Below are 27,177 nucleotides of genomic sequence, written 5' to 3' on the forward strand. Positions count from 1 at the left end.
ACATTAATAGTGGCTGGTGCACAGATGTAACAGTGATTGCTCAGCACTGCTCTCCCTCTCTGGAATATCTTTTTATTCACTGCAAACCGTTTTATTCTCCGCGGGAGTTTGCTTCATTCATCCTGGCCGCTGTTTACATCCCGCCAGATGCGGATGCGCAGGCAGCTCAGTGCGCACTCGCGGAGCAGATACTGCACATGGAGCGGACTCTCTCATCATTGCTCTTGGGGACTTTAACAAAGCCAATCTGAGCCATGAGCTTCCCAAATACAAGCAGTATATTAAATGCCCGACCAGAGAGGAGAGGACATTAGACCACTGCTACAGCACGATCAGCGGGGCCTATCGCGCGGTGCCCCGCGCTTCACTCGGACTTTCTGACCACGTCATGATCCACCTAATCCCCGCGTACAGACAGAGGCTGAAGCTCTCCAAACCTGTCGTGAGGACTAAAAAACTGTGGAGCAACGAGGCTGTGGAGGAGCTTCGCACGTGTTTGGAGTCTACAGACTGGGACACAATGAAGGCTGCTTCTAACAGCTTGGACGAGTTTACGGACACTGTCACCTCCTATATCCACTTCTGTGAGGACAGCATTGTGCCATCACGCACCAGGGTGAGTTATAACAATGACAAACCCTGGTTTACTCCTAAACTCAAAAAGCTGTGGCTGGAAAAGAGAAAGGCGTTCAGAAGCGGAGACAGGGACTGCTACAGAGAGGCCAAGTACAGGTTCACTAAAGAAGTGGACGTTGCTAAACATCATCACTCTGAGAAGATGCAGCAGCAGATCTCAGAGAATGACTCGGCCTCTGTGTGGAAAGGTTTTAGGAATATCACCAACTACAAGCCTAAAACCCCCCACTCCACTGATGACTTGCTCTTGGCCAACACCCTTAACGACTTCTACTGTCGTTTTGATGAGCCATCAGGCAGCCTTCACACCTCCAACGACCCCAACAATAGAGGCACTTTGGACACTAATTCCCCCTCCATAGAGCCATCACCACCTTCAAACTGTTCACCTACAACACCCCCCTCCTCACCCCACACAAAAGAAGATTTCACACCACCTCCTCCCACCACAACTCTTCATATTCATGAAGCAGATGTGAGGAAGCAGTTTAGGAGTCTGAATGCTCGGAAAGCTCCCGGCCCAGACGGTGTGTCTCCTGCCACCCTCAGACACTGTGCAAACGAGCTGGCCCCAGTGTTTTCTGGCATTTTCAACTCCTCACTGCAGGCATGTCCTGTGCCTGCCTGCTTCAAGTCCTCTACCATAATCCCTGTCCCCAAGAAACCTAGGATCACTGGACTAAATGACTACAGACCCGTGGCTCTGACATCTGTGGTCATGAAGTCATTTGAGCACCTGGTTCTCTCCCATCTCAAGACCCTCACGGCCCCCCTCCTGGACCCCCTGCAGTTTGCATACAGAGCCAACAGGTCTGTAGACGACGCCATCAACATGGCCCTACACTTCATCCTGCAGCATCTGGACTCCCCAGGAACCTACGCCAGGATCCTGTTTGTGGACTTCAGCTCTGCCTTCAACACCATCCTTCCAGACCATCTCCAAGGCAAGCTTTCCCAGATGAATGTGCCTGATCCCATCTGCCGGTGGATCACTGACTTCCTGACGGACAGGAAGCAGCATGTGAGGCTGGGAAAGAATGTCTCGGATTCCCGGACCATCAGCACCGGCTCCCCTCAGGGCTGTGTTCTTTCTCCCCTGCTCTTCTCCCTGTACACCAACTGCTGCACCTCCACCCACCAGTCTGTCAAGCTAATCAAGTTTGCAGATGACACCACCGTTATTGGACTCATCTCGGACGGGGATGAGTCTGCCTACAGGAGGGAGGTTGAACGTCTGGTGTCCTGGTGCAGCCACAACAACCTGGTGCTGAATGCCCAGAAGACAGTGGAGATTATTGTGGACTTCAGGAAGCACACAACTCCACTCCCCCCCATCATCCTGACTGACACCCCCATCACCTCTGTGGACTCATTCCGCTTCCTGGGTACCACCATCACCCAGGACCTGAAGTGGGAGCCCACCATCACCTCCGTCATCAAGAAAGCCCAGCAGAGGATGTACTTCCTGAGGCAGCTGAAGAAATTCAACCTGCCAATACGGACGATGATGCAATTCTACACCGCAATCATCGAGTCCATCCTCACCTCCTCCATCACCGTGTGGTACGCTGGAGCCACTATCAGGGACAAACAGAGACTGCAGCGTGTTGTGCGCTCTGCTGAGAAGGTGATTGGCTGCAGGCTCCCATCTCTGCAGGACCTGTACACCTCCAGGACACTGCGGCGTGCAGCCCGGATCTCAGCTGACCCTTCTCACCCTGGACACAGTCTGTTTGACCTGCTCCCCTCAGGCAGGAGGCTCCGGTCCATTCGCACCAGAACCTCTCGCCATAAGAACAGTTTCTTCCCCTCTGCTGTTGAACACATGAACAATAACCGTATGACTGTTCCCACCACTAACACATGACCCTACGCTGTGTCACTGCATCATTCTATGTTTGGCACTGATCACCACCTGCACTCATGTATATGTCTATCTATCTACTTAGCACTTTTAATTCTTATTCTCATTTTTATTTTCATGTCTATTTAAGCTTAATTTATGACAGTATGCTTGCACTGAAGCACCGCAGCAATTTCCTAATGTTGTAAACCCGCTCAACATTTGGCAATAAAACCCTTTCTGATTCTGATTCTGATTCTGAAAATGAAATCAGTCAGGAAGAAACTGACAGAATGAACAAAAATGAAGGATTACAAAACTAAAACCATGACGGCTCCTACCAGCAGCTCTCCACTGAGCACCTCCAGCAGTCTGGTGAGCATGTATCCATCCCTCAGGTCGTTGTAAAGGTCAGATATGCGACAGGACACCCTGGCTAAATGAGAGTTGACCCACTTTGTAAAAGTCTTCTTTTGCACTGCATCTCGTTCATCTGAGGGAAATTAGGAAAGACATTTTAAGTTAAAGGAACAGATACAATAATATCAGCTTTATATATGTGAAATGATTAGATCGGAATCACTTCAAATGGCCCTGAAAGACCTTTTGTTGCTTTCAGCTGCATGCACGCTCATGCTTGCCCCTTGCCTGACAAAGTCGATCTAATACTTTATGAAATATTTTCTTCAAATACCTAAAATACAAGGTGCACATAATTCACTATTAAACAGTTAAGAGATGAAAAATCTAAAAATATAAAGCACTTTGAAGCAACTGTTGTTGTGACTGGGTGCTATATAAATTACATTTTATTAAATTGCATTTGATTAATTGTTTAAAAATGCCCTGAAAGTAGGTATTATTCATTTTGTATATGAACAGATAATACGGTCAAATGTCTGCATTTGTGTAAATGTGAGTAAGCATGTGCACTGATCTGCTTGTGACCTCTGACCTGCCAGGGCCTTTATGCGGGAGCACTCGAACAGTTTGGAGCTGGTACACTCTGTCTCCCAGAAGCCAGAGCCGATTGGTCGGTTGTTGTTGTTAAGCTGGCGCTGGGCTTCCGCGTTGTCCAGGTCTGGAGAGGCATTAGCCATCGCGCCCGACGCCCTGCGAAAAATCAAATGCTGTCATAATATCTGATATCAGCCTGTGTGTGAAATAAAGGATGGGATAAAGTCTTCCTGGTAACATATAAAAATGAAATTGGAAAAAATCATCTGTACAGTCATGCTTGATGAAATATGTTTTGAATGAGCCAATATAAATATCAGTGGATTTGCTTTAATGCGCTACTCACATACAAAAATGCATATATATGTATGTGAGCACACTGGCACATGCAGAGGAGAGAAAAAGAAGTGCCATTGCTCCATCCCCACAGGTGAAGAGCCTTTCGCACCTGATAATTAAATTAAATTAAACTAAACTGACTTCACACGTCCTTATTAGATATCTCTTAACCCTTATTCAACCGCACAAGTTTAGCCAGCAAAGAAATTCAGACTCAAAATTCATGGTTTAATAAGGAGACTTCTGCAGAAATAAGGAGTCAATAGGTCCTTTCCTGTTCATGAATGATGCAGTACCTGTCCTTGGCATCAAAGCATTTTACAATAGCAAAGCTTAAAATAGACTTAAAATGATTTGGGCATCTCATCTCTTCAGCCCGTCCCTTTGACAGCTGAAAGCAGGTACATAAAAATAGCTTCTAAACCTCTGCATGAAATCACACTGTGCCGGCTGAGAGTTAAGAAACAGAAACATTCGAAACAACAACAATGAAAAACCTCCTGTTCAATTTTCTGATATTCATCAGCTTCCGCTGCATTCATTTGAAGAGCTCACAGAGATGTTTGATATCAGTTAGAGGCTTCAATTAAAATTAAAATGAAACCTTAACAGTGAGCACTGGATAATGTGGTGTAAATAGTCTGCTTCGAGCAATGCACGGTTCGGTTTGTGGCACTCGCGACAGAATTCAGAGCGCACATTAAAAATCAGCAGACTGGGTGAAAACTTAAACGCGTCTCTGCTAGAACAGCTTGGAGGCTCTGAAATAAAAATGTGGGTTTTTCCAAATTAAGGCACCAAAAAGATGGTACTGTCTGTTTCAGCCTTCTTCATACACACCCTCTTCAAATTTTTTAAATGCTTTCTTTAACATATAAAGGATGTGTCATGCAAAAAAAATAGATGGTACCTCCTGTCTTTTCCTGAATTTGACAGTTTGTTGTTTTCAGTGTGTGTGTGTGTGTGTGTGTATACATGTTTAGACATCTTTGTGAGGACACAAAATTGGCATGCTACTATACTTGTGGGGACTAAATGCCCGTCCCCACTGGTTTGAAGGCATTTTTGAGGCTCAAAATGTGGTTTTAGTGTCAGGAGTACAATTAGGTTATGGTTAGGTTTAGGCTGAAGGTTAGAGTTCGCATTGATTTTTAATGGTTAGGCTTAGGGTAGGAACTGGTCAGATGGACTGGTCTGACAATTTCAGAAAGTGCTGAACTGCTGAGATCTTCCCACACAAACCATCTCCACGGAAAATGGTTTAAGAAAGAGAAAATATCTAATGAGTAGATACCATAGGTCAGAGGCAAATTGCCAGACTACTTCAAGCTGTCAGGAAGGCAACAATAGCTCAAATAACCACGTGTTACCACCAAGGTATGGAGAAGAGGGACTCTGAACACACAACACACTGACCCTTCAAACTGAACAAGAATCTGAGGCTACAGTTTATACTCACCAAACGATATAAAGAATGTTGCCTGGTCTCCGTTTCTGTGACATTCAGATGGTAGGGCCAGTCTTTAGCACAAACAACATGAAAGGATGGATCCATCCTATCTTGTATCAGCGATTCAGCCTGGTGCTGGTGTGTGGGGATATAATCTTGGCAAACTTTGGGCCCCTTGATACCATCTGAACACGTTTTGTGATCATAGTGTGCCCATCTTCTGCAGGATAGCACACCATGTCACAAAGCTCAAATCATCTTTCACATGACAGTGAGTTCACTGTATGGGCTCTACAGTCAGCTGATCTATGCATCACTGTGCGATGCTATGATGCCAACATGGACCTCAAGTCTTTCAGGAATGTGTCCAGCACCTTACTGAACCTCCACAGTGACGAATTAAGGCTGCTCTTAATTCTTCATGTTATTAAGCACTTGCCAGGTGTACCTAATAAAGTGACCAGGGATTGTACGTATCACAACAGGCATTAGAAATATAAAAGCTCGTGTCGGTAATGATGTATAGAGCAGTGCACTGGACATTAAATAAATCATAAATATTTTAGATGCACATTGGGAATCTAATAAGAATTCCCAGGTAAATACAGCATCGTTAGTTTTCTCATGTTCTCACTCTTTGTGTTACACACACGATGAATGGAAAATACATGCAATGGTTTCTCTTGGTGAGGAGCAGATGTGCCTACGGATATAAAAGATGCCATTTGGTGCTCTTCTCCAAGGCTGCTAACAAAGGGGAGGGAGGGGGAAGAATACATGTTTGTTTCCATGGCCCCACTGGGAATCAAACCCACAGCCAACTAGGCTTTTACACATGTGGGTTCAAGGGGAAAGACTGATGATAGAAATGTATTCTCTGTATATTTATCCAGAGGGCTTCTTTTGTCATACACTTATTTCTCTTTAAACTTCTTACAAAGATAGAAAGTGATGTTTAAAAAACTGCTGGCTCATTTTTGTGGCTACATTGTTTCAGTATGGTTGTTTTTTTTAGCAGATACAGCAGTATGTTTGGTGGTCATCCTTCAGCATCCTAAAATCATCGGCCTTTCCAGTGTGCACTCATTAAAACCCCTGTCCTTGAAATGCCTCACAAGATAACACAGAATGAAAAATGTTCTCCCCCCTTTCCCCTCCCAATCCCCTCCCCCATTTCTCCCTATACCCTTCTTTCAACACATAGGAAGAATACACCCAACAGTTACATGCCCTGAATTTGTATTGTTACTTTTTAGTTAATGTTAGCAACACTATACTCACCCATTAAGTTCAATTTATGTGAATGAAGATTTCAAGTAAATAAAAGGTCAAATAAGCATTTGATGTTACTGTTTAGGAAGGTTTCTCTGAAGATTCCTGCCTCAGACTTTTTCCCTTTTCTCTGTAATCTCTTTTTCCTCTCCTCATCTGGCACCTTTTTCCTGGCCTCCTCCTCCCTCTGCAACAAAAACCCAAGCTCACGGTTGTCACTATACCTAAACCACTGGAAAAACAACATAGCCATATCGAGTAAATGTCAGCGTGCCCTGCAAGACAGAAAGAGAAGAAGTAGCTGTGCACATGCACTTAGCTGTCCTCCCTGGAGAGGATAAATATTATAGAGCTTTCTATCTGGTGATGATGCAGAAAGAGGACTGCAGTGAAATCCAACAAAGTGAAGCCTACAGTAAATCAGATAAATTTATAGGTAACCTGAGTGAATGAAAAGACAACAATACAAAATGTTCTTTTCAATTAACTTTAACCTTTAAATAACAAAATACTAATAGAATTGTTTTGGAAATGTAAAAAAAGAGATAAAATTAAGCCCAACCTTTCAATAGATACATCTTCTCTACTTTATACAGTACATTTTATTCCTCAACTCATCGTTATCTTAAAAAAAAAAAAAAAAAAAAATACAATTTGTGAGAAATAAAAATCATGAAAATGCTGTATTCTTTGAACATTTGGATACTTCTAATGAAGGATTTGTTTATAATATATTGCCAGGTTTATTCTGTTTTCAAAGAAGAACAAATGAGTCAAATGCATATGTTTACATTTATACTACAATAATTAAACAGTTGGGTTGCAAAGGTCATTCCTACTACAATCCTTCCAAGCTCTTGCATGACTGCTGAATATTAGTGCAAACTGATGGCTCGGGACAAAAGCCTTTTCTTTTTTCTCGACACCAAAGCGCGACCTTTCCTCTTAAACATCCCTAAAACACGGGCTCTCCCTTTACGGCCGCACTAAGAACATCACGCAGCGCTCTATTTTGTGATTAGTTTTCAGATGAGTGGCAGCTGATGGTGTGATCTCAGATGTTGTAAATGAGCTAGCCCCTTGTTTAATGTCCCTAAATCCCTGTACAGTTTTCACTCTAATCCCCCGTGTGGACTAAAGTCACTCGCCAGCATTTTCCTTCAGAACGTGTGAGAGCCACCTTTGAGGTTGGCTGCAGAGTCCCACCATGCTCTGTACTGACTGATATCGCAAGCCATGAAGCCAGCAGGCTCATGTGAATGTTTAGACAGAAACACCCCAGAAAGAACCAGGAGTACTAACATGGGGACCTTCACTGAGAAATATCTGTGGCCAGACTGATGTAATGACTATAAAGCAACAGAAGAGGCCTGCAGGTGAATCGTGTATCTGCAGAAAAGAGGTCCAATGTCTAACGTGTCAATAGTTTATCTTTTGATTGCAGTTTTTACTTAATTTTTGCCCATTTACAGCATTTAGACTGATCATGAGATCTGCAGGGTTTGTTTTTTTTAACTGAATTTCAACCAGATTTAATATCAGCCGATATTAGTTCTTTATAGACTTACTGATGTTAGCATTTAAAACAGACAACAATTTGCTTTATTTAGGTAAAGGAAAGAAATAATCTTCAAACATGAGCTCTGGTGTTCCATCAGAAGGCTCTCTGCACCGACACATGTTCGGAGCACCACAAACCAGCAGTCAGCCAGATTAAGTTCTCCACAACTGTGCTGCCACTGTATCTTATTAAGGCTCAGGGCCCTGTTTCAGGAAGCCGGTTTAGTGGAAAAACTGAGTAAGTATACCCTGAGTTAACGAAAACTCTGGGTTTTCGGTTTCACAAAGCGAGTTCAGCTGAAGCCTGAGTGAGTCACTATGACGACACACGCCGTGAAGCTAACCTGCCCCCTAGCAGGTTTACTACAACTAACCCTGACTGTCTCCGCCCCTTTGTCAGAAACCTGACAGTAGGAAGTGTCGGACATGGCGTGTCCCTTCCTTGAAGAGCCAGTAGATCGTGAAGCCCAAATTCTCCGCAGAGCTCTCCGCCGGGAGAGAGTGATTAGAGCGCGTTTGGACATTTTATCATTTCCTGATGATTTTCTGTGCGAACGTTACCGTTTCTCAGCACAATCTATAAGTTATTTGAATAACATCCTCAGGCCATATATTACGCATGTGACACATCGCGGACATGCTCTCAGTTCTGTACATATTATTTGTATTGCACTTCGTTTTTTTGCAAACGGGAGCTTTCTGTATAATATTGGTGACGCTGAGCACGTTTCCAAGGCTACCGTCTGTCGGGCAGTCAGGAATGTTACAGTTGCACTGAAACGTCTCCTGCACTCGTTTGTGGTGTTCCCCGGTCACAGACCCACAAGATTTATCAAAGAGGGATGCCACAAAATTGCAGGTATCAGGATGACCAAAACTTAATTTATGATGTGGTGATACTTGGACTACTACTTAAATTTTACATTTATTTTCAGGGTTCCCAGGCGTGATTGGCTGTATAGATGGCACTCACATTCCAATCATTGCTCCTTTAGTAAATGAAGGAGACTATGTGAACAGGAAGTCTTTCCACAGCATTAATGTACAGGTACATAGTTCCCTGTAGCATTTCAAACTAACAAATTATTTTATCATAGTAATGGATGCTAATTTGTGTTCTCTGCACTGTGAAGATCATATATGATGCTGCCAACATTATCACAAATGTGGAAGCCAAGTGGCCAGGCTCTGTCTATGACTCACAAATATTCCGTGAATGTACACTGAGCACAAAATTTGGACATGGTGAGTTGAGAATACTTTAAAATATATAAAGACCAATTGCTTCAGGGACATTTGAACTGAAGTGTACCCTTCTGTCTTAGGAGAGTTCACTGGCTACTTGCTTGGTGATAGGGGGTATCCATGTTTACCCTATTTGCTTACCCCTTACCCTGACCCTGAACCGGGCCCACAGCAGCGATATAATCTGGCTAATTGCAGGACAAGAGCCAGAATTGAAATGACTATCGGAATGCTTAAGGCCCGGTTCCAGTGCCTGCAAAGACTCAGGGTCACCCCAGAAAGGGCATGTGACATTATTGTGGCATGTGTGATTCTTCACAACATTGCCACAGTTAGAGGAGAACACTGTCCTTCTGAACCAAACAGCAGTGATCCAAACCATGAACATCCTGACCCTCCCACGGACATACAAGATGGAAGAGCAGTCAGAGACACCATATGTCACAATCATTTCCTTTGACCCATCACCTCAACATGTTGAAAGAAGAATAAACAGATTTTTTGTTCAACTGGCTTTATTGGTCGCCTGTATTTCCTGTACACAAAGTATTAAAAGATGTAAACCTCATAAAGTGTCTCTGTTGCTTCCTCCTCTGTAACAGCTGTCAATGTTTCTTCATTATTTTCCTGTAGTAAAGAAATAAACAACATTGCTGTTCTACTGTAAACTCATATAATCTGTGGAGTATTACTCACAACTGCATGTTGGTCTGGCTCAACAGGAGGCTGCACCAGATGCAGTACACCACCACCATCAACTGATAGAATATGAGGTTCATACAGGTCACTTATAACTTACAAGGGACCAAATGGCAATTAACAAACATACCAATCACCTTACACTTCATTGTCATTATGCTCTCAAAGACAACCAAGACTGAGGGAAGGCAAAATCAGTAGGAAAATAACTTCACTACAAAATAATCCATTATGGTAAAGAGTTTATCAAATGTATGAGTAGCACTGCAAAGGTGACTGTGAAGAAAGGATGTATGCACATCATGTATTATTTTGAATTTACCCCCTATGTAGGCACTTGTGTCTTGCGGGGTTATTGCCTCAGAGGATGTCCCCGCAGAGATGCCTTCGGCCACAGGGCGCCCACTGTTTTGGCTGAGGGCCAACTGCTCAGCCTCTGTGAGTGGTGGTGGTGGAGGACCCCCACCTGTTTTTCGGGCCTCCGCTTTTTTTCTGTTGGCTATAACGGGCCACATTTGAGCATACAGAGTAAGCAAATATGTACTTGTAATGTGCTCAGATAATTTCAATAAGTGCTTACAGAAAGAAAATTAATGTAGCCTCTAACTGCAATTGATTTACATAGGACAAACAGACCAAGCACTATGGCTCATAATACAATTACACCTTACCTGTTTGGACTATATTTTTATATTTCATTTTTACTTGCTGCCAGGAACGTTTGGGGCCTGTTGGGTTGCACCTGCGCTCACATCACATCACAAAATAAAATGTATAAAATAACAAATAAAATAACATATGATAAAATAACGTGTTAAATGGGTGGAAATCCCTCGATCAATGTTTAAATTAACACTCACGCATTCACTCTGTCGGCTATGTTTTGCCATGCATGCTTTTGCAGCTGTGGCTGTGTTACTTTTTTCCGCGGAATTTGCATGTTATCGGCATATGCTGCCATCAGAATTTCGGCCTCAAGCGCTGTGAAATACATTGACCGCGCCTTCTTTCCCTCCGTCTCCATGGTGACTCGCTTAATCTGTGCTCCGCTTATCAGGGCTTTATGTATCCTCGTCCGCGCGCTTCACTTGGGGTTAAAGCAACTCCGCGTTGACTGAACTAATTGTTATCAGCCTTTCTGAAACCGAATATTCCGAGTTGGACAGTTCGGGGTTACTCAACCCTGCGTATCGTTTTTCACTCTGAGTTTTCTAAACCGGCTTCCTGAAACAGGGCCCAGAAGTAACAACACATAACAAATGTTAGCGAGATCTGCTTACGTTTGTGTATTGGATTTTTAAATCACCACACATTAGTATCAGTCTGAAACCCCCCCACTTATATCAGCTAGGCTCTGATTTTAACTCACCTCTATCACCGCATTAGGTACTTTCATGCAATCCAAAAAATAGTGTTGCTGTTTCTGTTTCATATCTAGCTCGTTTATGACGTAGGCCAAGTTTCTTTCAAAGATGTTTGCTTTCTAAGTGCCTCCTTAGCTTGTGGCAGCATGCTAGCATTAGCCCTCCTGACATATGACCCACTTTGACTGAGGGCTGCTAACATCCACAGTCCAGCTAAAAGCTAAAAGACTTGTAACTTTATAGATACATTTTCTTCACATGGTGGATCATCCAACAAGCTTTCCCCTTTATTAACCTCTTGTTGTGTCTTTCTCTCATAATTCTTACCATTTGATGATGACTAAATGAAGCTGGTTGTGAAAATTATCCTGTATCCAAACTGTGTTAGGTTACCTGTGGTGGACGTTTAAAACCTCTTTAGTTGATGACGACTGCAGGAAAAAACCTGTAACTGTATATTTTTGTAGGGCGATAAAACAAACTGAAATACGGATTAAAGCCGGTGATTGGATTGGAAAAGTTGAACCACAACAAAAGTCCGCATCAGTCAAACTGCAGCCAAAATACATGACTGCTGTATCTGCGCGTGTGTATGTGCGCGCGCACGCACGCGTGCCCTCTATTCTCCTTGCCTTGTTCTTTGCCGAACCTCAACCACCTGGTGTCCTAAAATCAATCAAATCAAACACAAGGCTGCTCTGGTGTGTGTGTGTGTGTGTGTGTTATCACCTTTATTATAATAATCAGACTCAGCTGTTCAGGAATCAGTCAGCCGTAGGCAGTCACACACACACACACACACACACACACACTGCTGGCTATCTGTTTTATGCTCTGTTTTGACACACTGAACACAGCCTGCAGGAAAGTTTAAAAAAATGTGACCGCAAACTTTCATCTGCATTCATACTTGTGTAACACTAAATTCATTCTAATATTGGCAACAACAACAACAACAATAATAATAATAATAATAATAATAATAATAATAATAATAATATCAAACTTCTTTAACATCATTCTGGAAAAACAGTTAATGTCCATGAGATCTTAAGATATTGTGTGATGTGTCTTTGTTGAAGAACCAGGAAAATATGGAAATATATTTGGGGGACATGGTGGACTTTAACTCCCCAAAAAAGCTGAGGTGCCTACTGTGGAGTGTACATGCAAACATACACGTGTTACTACTTGTCCTAAGTCCACAGGCAGCAATCCTGTGCTTCACTTGAATGAGAATCAGAGTCATGTATGATAACGTGACCCGATTCTGTGCTGTCTGCAGGTGTGAATGTGAGCATGAATGGTCATCTGTCTGTTTATGTTAGCCCTGTGATGGACTGGCGACATGTCCAGGGTGTACCCCGCCTCTCCTACAGCAACAGCTGAGTTAGGCTCCAGCCACCCCCTGACCATGAATTAGATGAGCGGTTAAGAATGATTTAATAAATGACTGACTGTGTCACAGAGTAGCAGAGCTTCACGGATAGTAACACCACTGTTTTCTGTCATTGTACATTCGTCTCCTTTTCCTTGTCCAACTTCAGGGAAAAATACCACTGTGGGCAGTAAGCTAGAAGGATCACCACCCCCCTTTCTTTGTCTGTATGAAGTATAAAATCAAAAAGCAGAACAAGCTCACAAGCAGGAGAGACAAAGAAAACAGCTTTATTATTACTTCTGACATCTGTTGTTTTTCTGCTGTAATACATTTTAGTGCTCAAATCAGATGCATCTTCATCAACTATTGATGTGGACTCCATCGACATCTCTCTACATCACTGCATATCAAATATTTTTGTCACCAGGTTTTTTTAAAGCTGCTTTTGGTGCTTCTTTGACTATGATCCAACTCAGAATATGTTATGGTTTAATGGTTTTACTAACCACTATATTAAGAACACTTTAACTACCAGGAGTGTCGTGATAACATCAGATGCTACTGGAGTCAGATAAACCTGGTGGATCCTGAACAGTTGATGCTGATCAGGGCTGGTGAGCTTCAAAATGAAAGTGCTGAGTAATACTGCTGATGATCTTTCATTCAGCCACATAAATACAAAACACCTCCAAATGTTTTATTCTGAGAAGGCGACGACAGAAGCGAGTCCACCATAGTGTTTCACACTGCATTCAGCGCACATGCAGACATCTATTAATCTGACCGCACTGGTAATTCAGCAAATATAATTTCAGTAGTTTAAAAAAAACAAAACTGTTAAAAACAACAAACTTGGACCAGAAAGTTTTGATAAATAAAATCAAAAACACAGATTCAGAACGGGGATCTTGCTCTGATGTTTATGTTGAACTCTCGGGGTTACAGAGTTCGTAGGAGGCAGCTGTGCCAACACCGAAAGATCAAACCTTTAAACAGCAGCGTCCTCTCTGAACTCTCCATGGTGTTGGAAGAAAGAGCATGAATTGCATCTGTGGCCGTGTGTTCTCTTTGACATCTTCCATATATTGTTAAAGCCCAGTAGATACGTATGGAACCTGATAATATGAAAGAAGTTATACAAAATAAAACACTCGCGTTTGGTAAGTTTTTACTGCTTAAATAATTTGTTACAGAGTGACATGTCCTATTTTATTTTGTAAATATTTTTATATATATTAATATATTATTTCATTCCAATGTCAAGATCTGCCTGTTTCACAGTAAACTAAATTATCTCAGTAAGTCACCTTGAACTTGGCAACCTGTGATGATAATACTGAAACAAATGAAATTAGCGCTGGTAAAGACAGGACAGCAAAAATGGGAACTTTGCCCAGAGATATCTTCTCATCTCTCACTTTTAGGAGAGAATCTAGATCATATGAAGCTTTTCTGTTTTTCTCCAGGTGGACCTGAACCCTATATCACTGTGGTTTATAGGACAGCATCTAAAAGGAAATGTTCTACATCCAGGGTGGCCATCTCTGTTTCTCCCCAGGTGGTTTGAGTGTGTTTACGTGACTGCGTTTCAGCTCAGTCGTGACTCTTTTAGCTGTTCTCTTTACTTTGAGGTTTTATCATCCAGACTTGTATCTGTCAGTCTTATTGACATGGGTATGAGAGATTGTGTCTCAGTTTTTCCTGTACATTTAAACAAGCTTTTGAACGTTAACCCTTAATCGGTTCTTTTAAGACATGCCTGTCACATTTCAGTTGATTTCTTTTGCTTAATCAATAGCCTAGAATCCACAGCTATCCATTAGGGCTGTTTGAGTAGAGCAGAAATGAAAACCACAATTAATTCGGTCAATATTGAGATTATGATCTTTTAATACAACTGCTCGTAGAATTCATTTCTTGGGAGTAAATTTTCTTGAACTTTCATCCAAAGATAAAAAAAGAAAGATTTTGAATTAAACCCTCCACAGCCTGGTAGTCGGTAAATTTAGAGAGTACCAAAAGCAAAGTAAGAACCAAGCACAATAATCATATAATCATATAATCTCAGAGATTTTGTTTTGATAATCACTGGAAGCCAAAATTGTAACTGAAGCTTAAAATCTGACTAAATGCACAGGCATATTATCCCATTAAAACAAAAACATAAGCCGAATATCTGCACAGAACTGCACTCTTTTTGACAAAAAAACTCTAAATGGATTTATTCTGCTCACTTCCAACTCTATTTTCTTTCTTTCTTTTTTGTCTTTTTTTTTTTGCTTTTAAAGTAGCACTGCGTGGTTCGCAGTTTTCTTGCGCTAAGCCTCGATGCATCCACCGCTGTCTGAAACATGCAGTTTTAGCTCTCCTCCCTTTAAGATGACTTTCTTCTGACTGGCTTAAAAAGCAGGTGGGAGGGGCTTCTGTGCCACAGCCAGACTCGTTTGCCTGAGATGACCATATTTGGAATATCTGCACTCACTGACCATATTAGAGACAAGATTTGTATTTTTTTATTTTTACAAATGTTGGAACCTGAGTTTTTGGCTTACAGAAACTACTTGAAAATGTGTTCAAGTTTATTATAAACTTCCATTATTGTAACAATATACAGCCATGGTAAAGAGACAGCATAACTCTTTTATGTTCTAGGGTTTTACATATCAAGATACAAATAAAAATAATCTCACAAAGTCAACCATGACTTAGTTTGTCACTGTTGCAGTTATTGTTACACATAAAAAACAAGTTGTTTGAAGTTTACTTTAAACAATGTATTATTGGTCAGAGTTATCATTCATAAGTTTCCTGTTGCTTTGTTATTCAGGGATCATCTAATAGTGTAATTACTACTGCATGTCTACATCCATACATGTGTGAGATTGCAGAAATGTCAGTCGTTACATCTTCTCCTCTAAACCACTCCGTGTTATTATGGCCTTCTCTCACTAGCTATGCTGCTGAAGTGAGCCACCACAATAAATCACAGTTTCACCAGCGACGTAATGTAAACACCCCCACGCCCCTCGCCCCGCCTCCCTGCTCTCTCCTTTTATTATCCTTCACACTTTTGCAGCTGTCCTCTCTCTATTCCCACCGCTCCCTGTGTCCTAACCTCTCATCCTCTTTGTCTGGCTTCCACAACTTGTGTTTTGGCAATTAGTATCTGACACTGATGCCTCTAAACTAACTAAAGAATGACCATAGTCTAAATGCTAACCACCCGGTGTCCTTGAAACATACACTTAACCCTGAAATGCTGCATTGAAGCAGTTCCGTCATCAATGGTAATGTACAGCATGCAGTGACCACAGAATGATGGTAACGTGAACGAGTGCTAATATAAACTGTGTGACTGTGGAGCTGAAAGAAGAGCTGATGGATCCCATGAGCTTCTCTGGGTCGAATGTTTATCCCATCATTACTAGTCTGTAAATTATATACAAGTTTAATTAAGTCTACTTCCAGTTTCAGTCACGTATTCCAAAACCAGGACAAGAGTTTAAATGTCATTGTACTTTTTAAACTTTACCACTTAGTTGAGTCTTGAGTGTAATTTTACAGCCATCTGTAAAACTCGGTGGAGGCACTGATCTTTAACATTACTGAAGCAGTGTGAGATCAGCTTGACAGAAAACAGAACAAAAGTCCTTCCAGAAGCCAGGAGAACTATTTCTAAAGACAACATAAAGAACTGACAAGAAAGCTGACAACTTATTTCCCATTTTCCTTGGAAGACATAAAGAAATAAGGGATGGCTCTAGCACCTACTGCCCACCACTGTTCTCTTTTATACCATTATACTTTTTTTACTATCTTTTTCCCCATCTTTCCCAATGCATGTGTAACAGGGGCACCAACCAGTCATATAATATGTACCCACAATGCAGTTTAACAAAGCCAGTTTTACCCAGCTAGCTGCCTGTGACTCCTCTGATCATATAAAATAGGATGATAGCTCATGATGTTCTCCTCCATTCTGATGTTGATAAAAAAAAAGAAATGTCTATAGTGTTCTTGTTCATCTACTGCAAATATGTGGCTCATTGTGATTTTAACAGTTTTGGAAGGGGGGATTAAGTTATATCAGGCATTTGCTACACACATATATAGTGGAACAAATTAAAACTGCAATATTAATTTACATGGGTACATTTTCCACAGAGCATGTCGACAGAAACTTCATAAACTTCCCACTAAAACACTACCTCAGATCTTGCGTATGGATCAATACGGCTCCCGTGCAATGATGAATTCTCCAGTCAGCAATTTCTTCTCTTTATATTACTCCACCAGTGATCCAAGAATAGCTTAAAGTACCTCACGGATGCAGGACTGTCCATCTCTTTTGATATAGAAGTTAAATTTAGAGATAGAGAGAATGAGGGAGAGACAAATATATAACCAGACGAGGTGAGAAGACAATAAACTAGAAAGATGAAAATGAAGTGTGATATTGTGGAATATAGATGTTAGAGAGATAAAGGAAGGAAAATATGGAAAAAGAAGTGAAATAGAAAGACAGTGGGAAAATAAAGAAACTGATCTGAGACAGATATAGGGGCATATCACCAGAAAGATGAGTCGAGTAAGAAAGAGAGACAGCTGCCAGTGTTAATCAGTCAGCGGCAGCAGCTCTGTGTCTCTAAGGCTTAATCTGGACCAGACCCTCAGTGCACCCCCTCCCCTCTTTTCTTTAGTCTTCATCAGTATCGTCACATACACATCATTTGGGGACATTAATCACAGCCTCTCCTAGCTCGCTGATATCCCATCTGCCTATTGACAATTGTGAGGAGAACGCTCGGTTACTAAAACGTCTAAAGATTGATTAAGTGATTAAGTGTCAGACTTTGGAGGGTTCGAGAAAAGTTCAAGACGCCACATTATTCTCCATTAAAACATAACTTTGTCAAAAAACGCCAAAGTTAAAGCGTTTTTACAGTTTTACAAGCATTATTTTATCAGTATGAAAGAACATCCCATCAACCACTGCCAATAAAATCAATTTTCTGTGTGATCACAGCCATCAAATCAACAGGAAGCAAGATGTGAGCATGTTCATGTTGAACATGAACATGTGAACAGAGTGAACTCAATTCTACCAATTGTAGTAGCTAAATCGCACTAATTCAGCTGTCTGTACAGGAGCAACAATGATGGCTCGTTTAAGATCAGATTAGATTTAAATGCCTATTGTAAACACTACTGTCTTTTAATACTATTACAATAACCCTGAAATTAAATAATAGCACTCACCTGTGCTTTAAAGATTAAGAATTTCTTGTCCTTTATCTCCACGTTGGTAGAATTGTTGAGTCATTGTCTTATATTTCTGTTTGTATGTTCTTGTTTTTACTATTGATCTAACTCAGTTTACTTGTTTCATGCAAAGACTGTATTTAAAAGATGATGCCACCCATTCATTAGTGAAGTCGAAAGCTACGACTTGAGGATTTGTTGGTGTTTCTACGTGCGAAGGGTGAATCATGACGCTCCTTTCTGAAACCTAGAATAGCCAAAATTGACAAAATGGACTTCGTCTTTTACTTATTATAACCTGAAATGAGCGACTGAGCCCATAACCCTATGGCAAAAATGTTTACAGAGGTCACGTTTAAGGTAAGTTTTTTTTCGTTTTCCTTTTTCTGTAAACCTGGAAGTTTTTTTGCAGCCACAGGAATCAAGAGGAACGCAGGAACTTTCACATTTGGCTTCACTTTTCAGACCCGGAAGCTACGTCCATCTTTTATGCTCTCTGAGTGTTAAAGTGCTGGTGGAAAACTGGGACATGTGAGCTTTCAGAGCATTCATGTGTTGTTTCAAACAGGAAAAATGTTTGCTGCCTCGTGACTATAACAGATACATAGCAGTTATAGAGTCAGTGCAATAGCTTGTAAATGTTAATTTAAAGTTTATAGCTACAGCTACATTTGGACATTTTTCTGCTGGAAAACCGCCAGTGAGTGCACGGTTGCAAATGATAGAATGCTGACACTCAGCCTTATTTCCCCTTGTAATTTCATATTTTCTGTACAATTTTCATCCTTTTGCTGCAGTCAGGTTTCTGTTATTGATCTGTGTACAAACTCAAATGTGTAGCAATAATGTTCTACAGCTCTTACATTAACATTTAACAGTGAACCGAACATTGAATATTTAATCCAATCTAACTTTACGTTTGACTGTCATTCTGACCCAAACATGACCCCAGGTTTAATCCCAAACTTTATCCACACTGATATTACCTGACAAAATATATGGAATCTGGATCATTCTTTGAGGGAGTGATGCTGTCTCTCCTTTTCTCCTTCACACTCACTCACACACACACGCACACACAAGATCCTTCACTGTGACGTCACACAGTACGCACTTTACACACTGCACTGAGTCACTTTGAGTCACTTCACCTCAGCACAGTGAACCCGCATCTGTAAGCAAGGGCAGCAACCACACCCAAATTCTGAGTCAACAAGAACACGCCTCTTAAAACAGTGACCTTGTGGTCTGATAAACAGCAGAGAGCTTCAGTATCCTAAAGATGCTGTTGATCATCCAGAGAAGACAGGGACAACAAGAAGAGTAATTCTATCTAGCTGAGAAACACCATAAATGTATACAATATTCACACTGCTGTGCAAAGATTTTAGACATAGTGTTCAAATATGATTCCATCGTGCAATACAAACGTAGAAGCAAGCTTGCTCTGCAGCAAACAAAGTCCTCAAAACATGCAGCCAAGCACAAAAAGAACAAGTTGTGCTCCCAGTCGCTGATCCCAGCCCTGAAGTCTGAAGTCTAGGGTTACGGGAATAGACACAGGAACCACGATAAGTCCTCTTGGATGATTGGAACAATCCCCCAACAAGTCCCCGAAGAAACCTGAACAACCTGTGCCATTTTAAAGGTAAAGTGTTTTTAAATATTTAAAATACATGAAGTAATCTTGCTTACCACCACATGTTTTGTTCACTTTGAAATGGGATCTAGCTGGGTTCAAACTGTTAAACTTTTGTATTACATGAGTGACTCAAGACAAACTGAAATACCACAAAATGCAATGGATTCAGGTTATAGAAACCTGCTGAGCACCACATGTGGTATGAAAAGGTTCACAGTACTGTGTGCAACATAAACCCACTGAGAGACACTGGAGTAAGGGGCTCAAATGGGTCCAAAAAAGTCACAAAACTTACAGTAAGTACCGTTAGCAGTTTGGTATTAATGATTAAATGAATTCAGATAACCGCATACCTCTGTTCACTTCTTCCCTCTTCTTTTATTCATGTTGTTCCAGTACAGTCACAAAGTAGAGATAACCAACTAACTCCCACCTGCATGCAAACTTCAGATCAAGACAGAAAGGACAAACAATGGCCCGTGACATGTCTCCGTGCACAACAGGGGTTGTAGTCACTTTTTTTGCAGCAGTGATCAAACAGACATTAGACAGGCTGCACTGCATCTCCTACTTGTGTTGCTGAAGCAGTGTATGCTGCTTCAGGCCTTGTCAAACTAAAGCATGAATTGAGTCAATCTACAACCACCCCTTCCAAGACAGCAAAATCCCTCCAGGATTTGGGAAGAAAGGTGCAGAAAAGCGAGAGTAATGTAAAGTCACATAAGGAGACCACAGGCACATTTTAACTTCCTACTAAAATACTGCATAGAGCATTACTGTCGATATTTATTCTTGTGAAGTTCTGCTGCAGTGTGCATACGGGTACAGTGTGCAGTCTGTAGCTAGAAACCAAATAAATGATCTCTAATTTAAAGTAAAGGTTACACAGAAGCTAAAACATGCAACCGCGTACCATAGCCCACAAAAAAACTAGGCCGCTTTCTGTTTCTCAGCTCATTTCTCCTTTTAAATTAGACAATCAGATCCAGCAGGCATCATAAGCACCTTTCCAGGCATGCATCACGTACACATGTAAGTGGAAATAAGACACGAAACGGTCCGTCCCTTTGCCGGATCACTGCGGTACCCTGCACCCAAATGCAGGCCGGCATCCCGGCAAAAAAGGAGGAAAAAAATCCCATGCATCTCGACTCCTTGCTCTCACACGGGGAATGAGACGACAACCAAGGGAAAAGGAAGCATCTTTTTGCGTTTTTATCGGCCTTACCTTTAGCCTCAGTGTCAGTTTTTTGGTTTGGTTTCGTCCTCCTCCACCAAGACGTCGCTGGCTCGAATCGATGAGGAGCGCGGTTTATCAATGGAGGAGACTGACGCTCCGCTTTTATTCCAGCAGGGTTTTCCCTCGATTAGTCCCTATTACACGAGGAAGCGGCTGGTTTGGGTAATTACTGAAGCACCGCGGGGGGTGTGCACTGTGCAAAAACTGCGCCTTAGCGCACGTTAAGAGCGCTGCGTGCCTGCAGCGCTGACCGCCGGCCGGGAGATGCTGAGGTTCAGTGCCGGTGGAGGGTGATGGTGATATCCATAGAGGTCCCAGTTTCCACCTGACACAACCTCTCCTTCCTCCTCCTCCTCCTCCTCTCCGCTGGTGATGCTGAGGAGAAATATCAGCATCAATGGCAGAGAGAGAGAGAGAACGGGAGAGAGAGAGAGAGACGCTGACGGTGACGAATTTTAACGGATAACCACAAGAGGCCGCGTTTCAGCAAATTGATTCAAAGGCTAAAGAAGAACAAAAAAGAAATATCACAAAAGTTAGAAATACCAGCACATAATACATCTATGCGAATTTCTCTTTGAGATCAATATTCTTATTCTTATCTGAAAACACTGGTAAATATTTTTAATTAATACACATTTAGGAAGAAAGTCCAAGTTAGCTGTTGATTTTTCCTTTTTTAAAACTCCCTTTTAACTTTTATTCTCTTTTTTCAAATAACCTTTTTTTAAGACATTGTCACATGAAATAAGGACGTTATTTCATGTCTTTTAAGCGTGACGAAGGCTACATATAAAAAAAATTAAAAGAGTTGCAGTACACCTGCAAAATGTTCCTCTTCCTTTTTTCATTTGCTCTCTTTAAGTGTCACCACATAATCAGGCTCCATCTTGTTTTAAAGAGCCCATAGGGCTTACTTGTGGTTCCTGGGAATTTTAAAAGTAGAATGGGAGGAAGAGCCTTCAGCTTTCAGGTCCGTCTCTAGAACCAGCTCCCAGTTTGGATTCAGGAGACAGACACCGTCTCTTCTTTCAAGATTAGGCTTCAAACTTTCCTTTTATATAAAGTTAGTTAGGGCTGGATCAGGTGAACTTGAATCCTCCCTTAGTTATGCTGCAATGGGTCTAGGATGCTGGGTGATTCCCATGATGCACTGAATGCGATTTGGTGCAATATAAATAAAATGTAATTGATTCGAAAAGCATAGCAGATCATCTACCTCCATCTCATTTAGTGTCTTGCATCCTGACACTCAAACTCTTTGCATGTCCTCCTTTGCTACATCCATACACATTCTCTGAGGTCTTCCTCTTTTCACCCTCCCTGTCCTATCCTATGTCCAGTATATCCACTATTCCTCCTCTGCTCATGTCCTAACTTTGTTTCCAATCTGAACAGTCATTCTGATATACTCATTTCTAATTGTATTCATTCTGGTAACCTCCAACAGAAATCTTAAACTTTTTAACTCTGCCACCACCAGCTTTAACTTTCATGGTTTCTAAAACTATTAGGAATAAATCAAACTAGGTATATCAACTATAGCTCACACAGATAGCTCACTGCAGAGTCACAGGTGGGAAAAAAATGTGAATTATACTTCCACCTATTAGTGATTCTGATTGGCTAATTTATACGTAATGAACTGTCTCACCTTCATTTTAAGATCGAATATATTTTGTAAATCTTTATCTTTATCTAAAAACATTTTAAAAATGTCTCTTTCATGGTAGTGGTTGCTATTCCTGCCCTGGAGTGACGCACAGGAGCTGAACGGCTCCTTTAACTCTCCATATAGGCGGAGTCTAAGATGCGGAAGTGCCTTCCTGTCAAGCCAAAGAGGCGTTTCGTTAAAGGCCAGATGTATTTTTAAGTGAATGCATCTCCTACTCCGGACACTCTTCAGCTGACCAGGTGTTGCTGTCTCGTGGATCCCGCTTATTAAGAACGATGTCGGACTCCATTAAAAACGTCGCGATATTTGGAGCCACGGGAATGACCGGGCTGGCGACCCTGCCGATAGCAGTAGCTGCAGGTGAGGAATAAGAGTAATAAAAATAAGTTACAGACGAAATAGAAGAGATCATGTATTTGTGTAACCGTGCGGGAGTCACACTGGGGTCTCTCAGGTGGGTTTCAGTAGGCTTTTCATGCATTGTTACTGTTGGAGTTAAAGTTGGAGTTTTCCGCACAGGCAAAACAAACTTTGATGCTTCAGACTGCTTTCTGAGCGTCCTCGTGCACCTGTAACAGGGTAGTTACACGTCCACCTGTGGAGGTCACAATAGGGTGATAAACATGAGGTCACGGGATTCCCTTGCGTAATAACCACATCTTAACTGTAACAGTTTCACAAAAAGCTGGTAGAAATGTTCCTCAGCCTGTTAAAATCAGAAGTTTCGCATGAATATTTATGACATAATTATTTTTTTTATATCACATGTATTTGGTCAAGTTTTGTTAATTTTTTTAAAGGGTTGAATGAACTGAATGAACACATTTCAAGGCCTGATTTGTAAACTGTAAACTGTAATCCCCGATGAATGTCACTCTCTGCTCTAACTTTCTGTAACCCCCATTAGAAGTACAGCTGCAATAACCCACTGCTCCTCTCACAAAATCCCTTACACAAACACACTGTGTCATATGATTCGTTCGATTTAGCAACATTTCCATTTCCTTTCCCTTTGCTCACCCATGGCAAAAAAAAAAGTCGACTCATGTTTAACGGCACAGGCAGCGTTTTGCTGAGTCACGGCAGTTTGTGACACAGAGAGCTGATAGTAAAAAGCTGTTTGCTATCTTGCCCCCACAGTAAAGGGTGGGATCTCTCCTGAAGCTGTCACAGAGTCACCAGTCAACCTGCATTTGTATAGCACCAATTAAACAAATTAAATTAAAAGTACAGGGAAGACTAGAATACTGCTAAAAACTACAAAATTACATAGGAACACATTAAAAAACAGTACAAGCAACAAAAGCTTCTGAAGCAGTTTGTTGCTAGCAGTTTCTGCACAGTAACCAAACAGGAGAAAGTGACATCTTGAGTGTGCTGGTTGGCACCCAGGTGAGATGATCTGTTGTCATTGTGTCACCAAGACAAGTCCCTGTTCCTTTGATAAAAACAACACATTTCCATGACTGTAAGATCCTGCAACATGCACAGAAACCAATGACTTCAATACAAAACAAAAAGCACAGTATGCTATAAGTGAAAGTGTTTCATAATTAGGTGTTTATGGTCGAAGTTTAGTTTAATTTCCATGGGGTTTTTTTCTCTCTCTTTTTTTTTTTTTAGGATACAATGTGACGGTGCTGGTGCGTGACCCCGCCAAGCTGCCTGATGACCACAAGGCATCCAGAGTGGTGGTGGGAGATGTGCTCAAGAAAGACGATGTAAAGAAGACGTTGGAGGGCCAGGATGCTGTTATTATCATCTTAGGCACCAGGAATGACCTCAGTAAGGCTGAAGAATTGCACATACAAGCAAATATAATAAGACATTAAATCAAAATGCACTCTTGCAATCATATCGCCAGCCTACCTGAACTCAAGAGGACTTATTTCAATGCTTAAATTAATACCAATGGAACTGCATGGATTTAAGTTTATGTGGTTTCATGTATTCATAGTAATTGTAATTGCATGCAGTCACTGAATCTTAAAATTCAGTTTCCTTACTTACATGTTCACCTTTCAGGAGAAAGACTATATATTTCAGTGATGTAATGATGTAAAACACTCACTAGAGGTCACCAAAGCATTCTTATTACATGTAAAACGTGACATTGGGTCAGTTTGACATAATCGAAAAGACACAGTATAGAGATGAATGAGAATTATAGCATAAAACTAAATAACATATGCATAGCTTATTGAATAATTTAATAAATTAAGGACTGTATAGAAACTACTAACTCTATAAAAACTGGAGAAGTCTCTCCCCTCCAGGGCTGAACATTTCCTCCACAACATGCATGAACTGAGTCCTTGGATCCAGGGGATGTTTGGCTCTGGATTACTTTTTGATATATTCATCAAGACAGTGTTTCTCAACTTTTTACTATTTCCTATTTCACATCGGTAAAGAAGTCTTTCAAATATCCCTGGATGCAGATGTGCATCAAGCCAAAATATTTTATCACTTCAAATTTGGACCAAAGCCCACCTCTGGGAACAATTTTCATGCAAATCTATCTACGACCTTTGGGTAATCCTGCTAACGGACAGACAAGCCGAACAATCACATAAACAACATTTAATTGACTAATTTCCCACCAAAAACAAGACATTTCTTTTAAATTTTAAATTAATATTAACTTATAAGATCAATTAACTCACGTTATTGATCTTTTAAATCATCAGTTAAGTCACTAAAGCACATAATAGAGATTTGAGTTTATATTTATGGTGCTCTCTAAAACATTGGATTTACTTTTACCTAGTGGAGCATCTGTAGGAATGAAGCAAAACAACAATCAAGTACTGTTCTGCAGTTGTGTGTGTGTGTGTGTGTGTGTGTGTGTGTGTGTGTGTGTGTGTGTGTGTGTGTGTGTGTGTGTAATATCTCTAATCTAACTTGTATTCATTAGGCCCAACTACCATGATGTCTGAGGGCACAAAGAACATAGTGGAAGCTATGAAGGCGCGTGGAATCCGCAAAGTGATCGGCTGCATGTCAGGTATGCCTCGCTGCGTTAAAAAAAAGGAAGTTGAAGAGCTCATCGAAGTCTGTACAATCAATCATTTTTCTCATCTCTTTTCTTCCCAGCCTTCCTTCTGTGGGATCGCTCTAAAGTGCCGCCACGTCTGGTTCCTGTGACGGAGGACCACGACAGGATGTACACCGTGCTGAAGACATCAGGGCTGGACTATGTGGCTGTCATGCCTCCTCACATTGGAGGTCAGTAGTAAGAGGAAGCCAAGAGTTTTGGTTGCAAAGGTCCATTTTTCAGCTTTATTCAATCTGGAAAAAATTGAAACCAGCTAAAAAGAAAGTCCAGAAAAACAGTTTCTGGTATAGTTCAATATAATTTTAACCTTTATGTTAAAACTTATAACTCATCTGTCTGTACATAAAAATATAATACTAGGTTGGCAGCACAATTATACCAAAACTTCCTTGTTAAATGCTGCCCTCTTGTGGTGAATTCTTGTACTGAATTTTGCAGACGGGTTTTACAAAAGGTGTCTTTAATCGTGGCCTTGCCTACTACAACGAAGTGAGACGATTAAGGAAAGGAGTTACTTTTCTACACACATGTCAGACTGCTCATAATCTCTTTTCTAAATCAATGGTTAAAGTAAATATCGTCAGAATGGACTTGTACTCATTTACACTCAATGAAGGGAAGATTTTCGAGTTTGTTCATCCGGCTGTTACTTAGCGGTTTTGCTCTTCAAGCCCATTTGAGATAGAATGGGACAGTATGTGGGTCGTGGTCTAAAATGAGTGCAGCGTCTCTGCTGCAAATCAGGAGAGCGTTCATACATTCTCTTAAATTAAATGTTTTGTTCTGCCCTCATCTCCAGGTGACCTTCCTCTGACAGAGAATTACGTGGTGACAGAGAACACGCTAAAGGGAAGAGCCATCTCTAAACACGATCTGGGACATTTCTTCGTCAAGTGTCTCTCCACGTCGGAGTGGGACGGCAAGACTGTTGGAGTGTGCGGAGAGTACAAATAGTCCTGTAGTGCACACTGCTTATGCCCCGTTTAAAATCACTTCCTGTTATTGATGTTGAGCGATGAATGAAGGGAAGAGTTTTGTGTTGAACTGCTAATGTGTGGGGGTTTTTTTTGTCCTTGCTTCAGTCTTTTCTATTCCCTTTTGTAATTATGATTTAGCATCTTTTGCTTGGTGTTCCTTTCTTATATTTTCTTTCATTATTAGCTGCATATATGGTCATCTTTTTTTCAAAAAAACAAGTGCCAAACCTGTAGTGTTACTTCAGCTCTTTAATTGCTTCTTTCTTCTTCTGCATTTCAATCATTACATCATGAGATGAGTCTTACTGTTCTCACCATTGTCCTAAAAATAAAAGACTTTACTGTACTAAAAGTTGTGTTGAACTTTACCACATTTTCACATTTAAAAGAGAACTAAATCTGTTTTCCACTCCTCGACTCATGTTCGAGCGGGTGAAGTGGTAGGGTGTATTTTAAGCCGAAATGGTTACAGTCTCCCTTGTGTGTGTCCTGCAGAAAAGACAACCAAGCATATCTAGATTTTGCACAGTTCTCTGACCAAGCTGTACCAAATTCACCGTGAAGAGGCTGCACAAAT

General features: G+C 41.2%; 2 protein-coding genes across 5 annotated transcripts in view; one reads left to right on the forward strand and one right to left on the reverse strand.

Moving 5' to 3' along the window:
• sptbn4b (spectrin, beta, non-erythrocytic 4b) overlaps positions 1 to 21,267 on the reverse strand; it is a 111,636-nt gene extending 90,369 nt beyond the window's left edge. Inside the window, exons 1-3 of one of the 4 annotated variants that reach the window (XM_026191934.2) lie at positions 20,879 to 21,267; positions 3,435 to 3,592; positions 2,821 to 2,972 (exon numbers count right to left, since the gene is read on the reverse strand). In XM_026191934.2, the coding sequence (XP_026047719.2) occupies positions 2,821 to 2,972; positions 3,435 to 3,579 (297 nt within the window). In that variant the 5' untranslated portion in view covers positions 3,580 to 3,592; positions 20,879 to 21,267. Of the gene's footprint in view, positions 1 to 2,820; positions 2,973 to 3,434; positions 3,593 to 11,758; positions 11,990 to 20,878 lie in introns of those variants that run through there. The other 3 variants (XM_026191932.2, XM_026191933.2, XM_026191938.2) reach the window with 3 other exon arrangements.
• A 1,420-nt stretch (positions 21,268 to 22,687) lies between these two features.
• On the forward strand, positions 22,688 to 26,952 carry blvrb (biliverdin reductase B). The gene is made up of 5 exons (XM_026191951.2): positions 22,688 to 22,925; positions 24,189 to 24,350; positions 25,483 to 25,572; positions 25,662 to 25,793; positions 26,423 to 26,952. Exons 1-5 carry the CDS (start codon positions 22,841 to 22,843, stop codon positions 26,575 to 26,577), a joined length of 624 nt encoding a protein of 207 aa, XP_026047736.1. The 5' UTR covers positions 22,688 to 22,840; the 3' UTR covers positions 26,578 to 26,952.
• Positions 26,953 to 27,177: the final 225 nt, after the last annotated feature.

Source organism: Astatotilapia calliptera, chromosome 14 (genome assembly GCF_964374335.1).
Source record: "Astatotilapia calliptera chromosome 14, fAstCal68.1, whole genome shotgun sequence".
NCBI lineage: Eukaryota > Metazoa > Chordata > Actinopteri > Cichliformes > Cichlidae > Astatotilapia > Astatotilapia calliptera.

Excerpts from the sequence above, each read along its gene's own strand:
- blvrb (XM_026191951.2), top strand. The coding sequence starts at position 22,841 with ATGTCGGACTCCATTAAAAACGTCGCGATATTTGGAGCCACGGGAATG. Across the intron at positions 22,926-24,188 it reads GCCGATAGCAGTAGCTGCAG|GATACAATGTGACGGTGCTG; the intron begins GTGAGGAATAAG and ends TTTTTTTTTTAG. Across the intron at positions 25,794-26,422 it reads CATGCCTCCTCACATTGGAG|GTGACCTTCCTCTGACAGAG; the intron begins GTCAGTAGTAAG and ends CCTCATCTCCAG.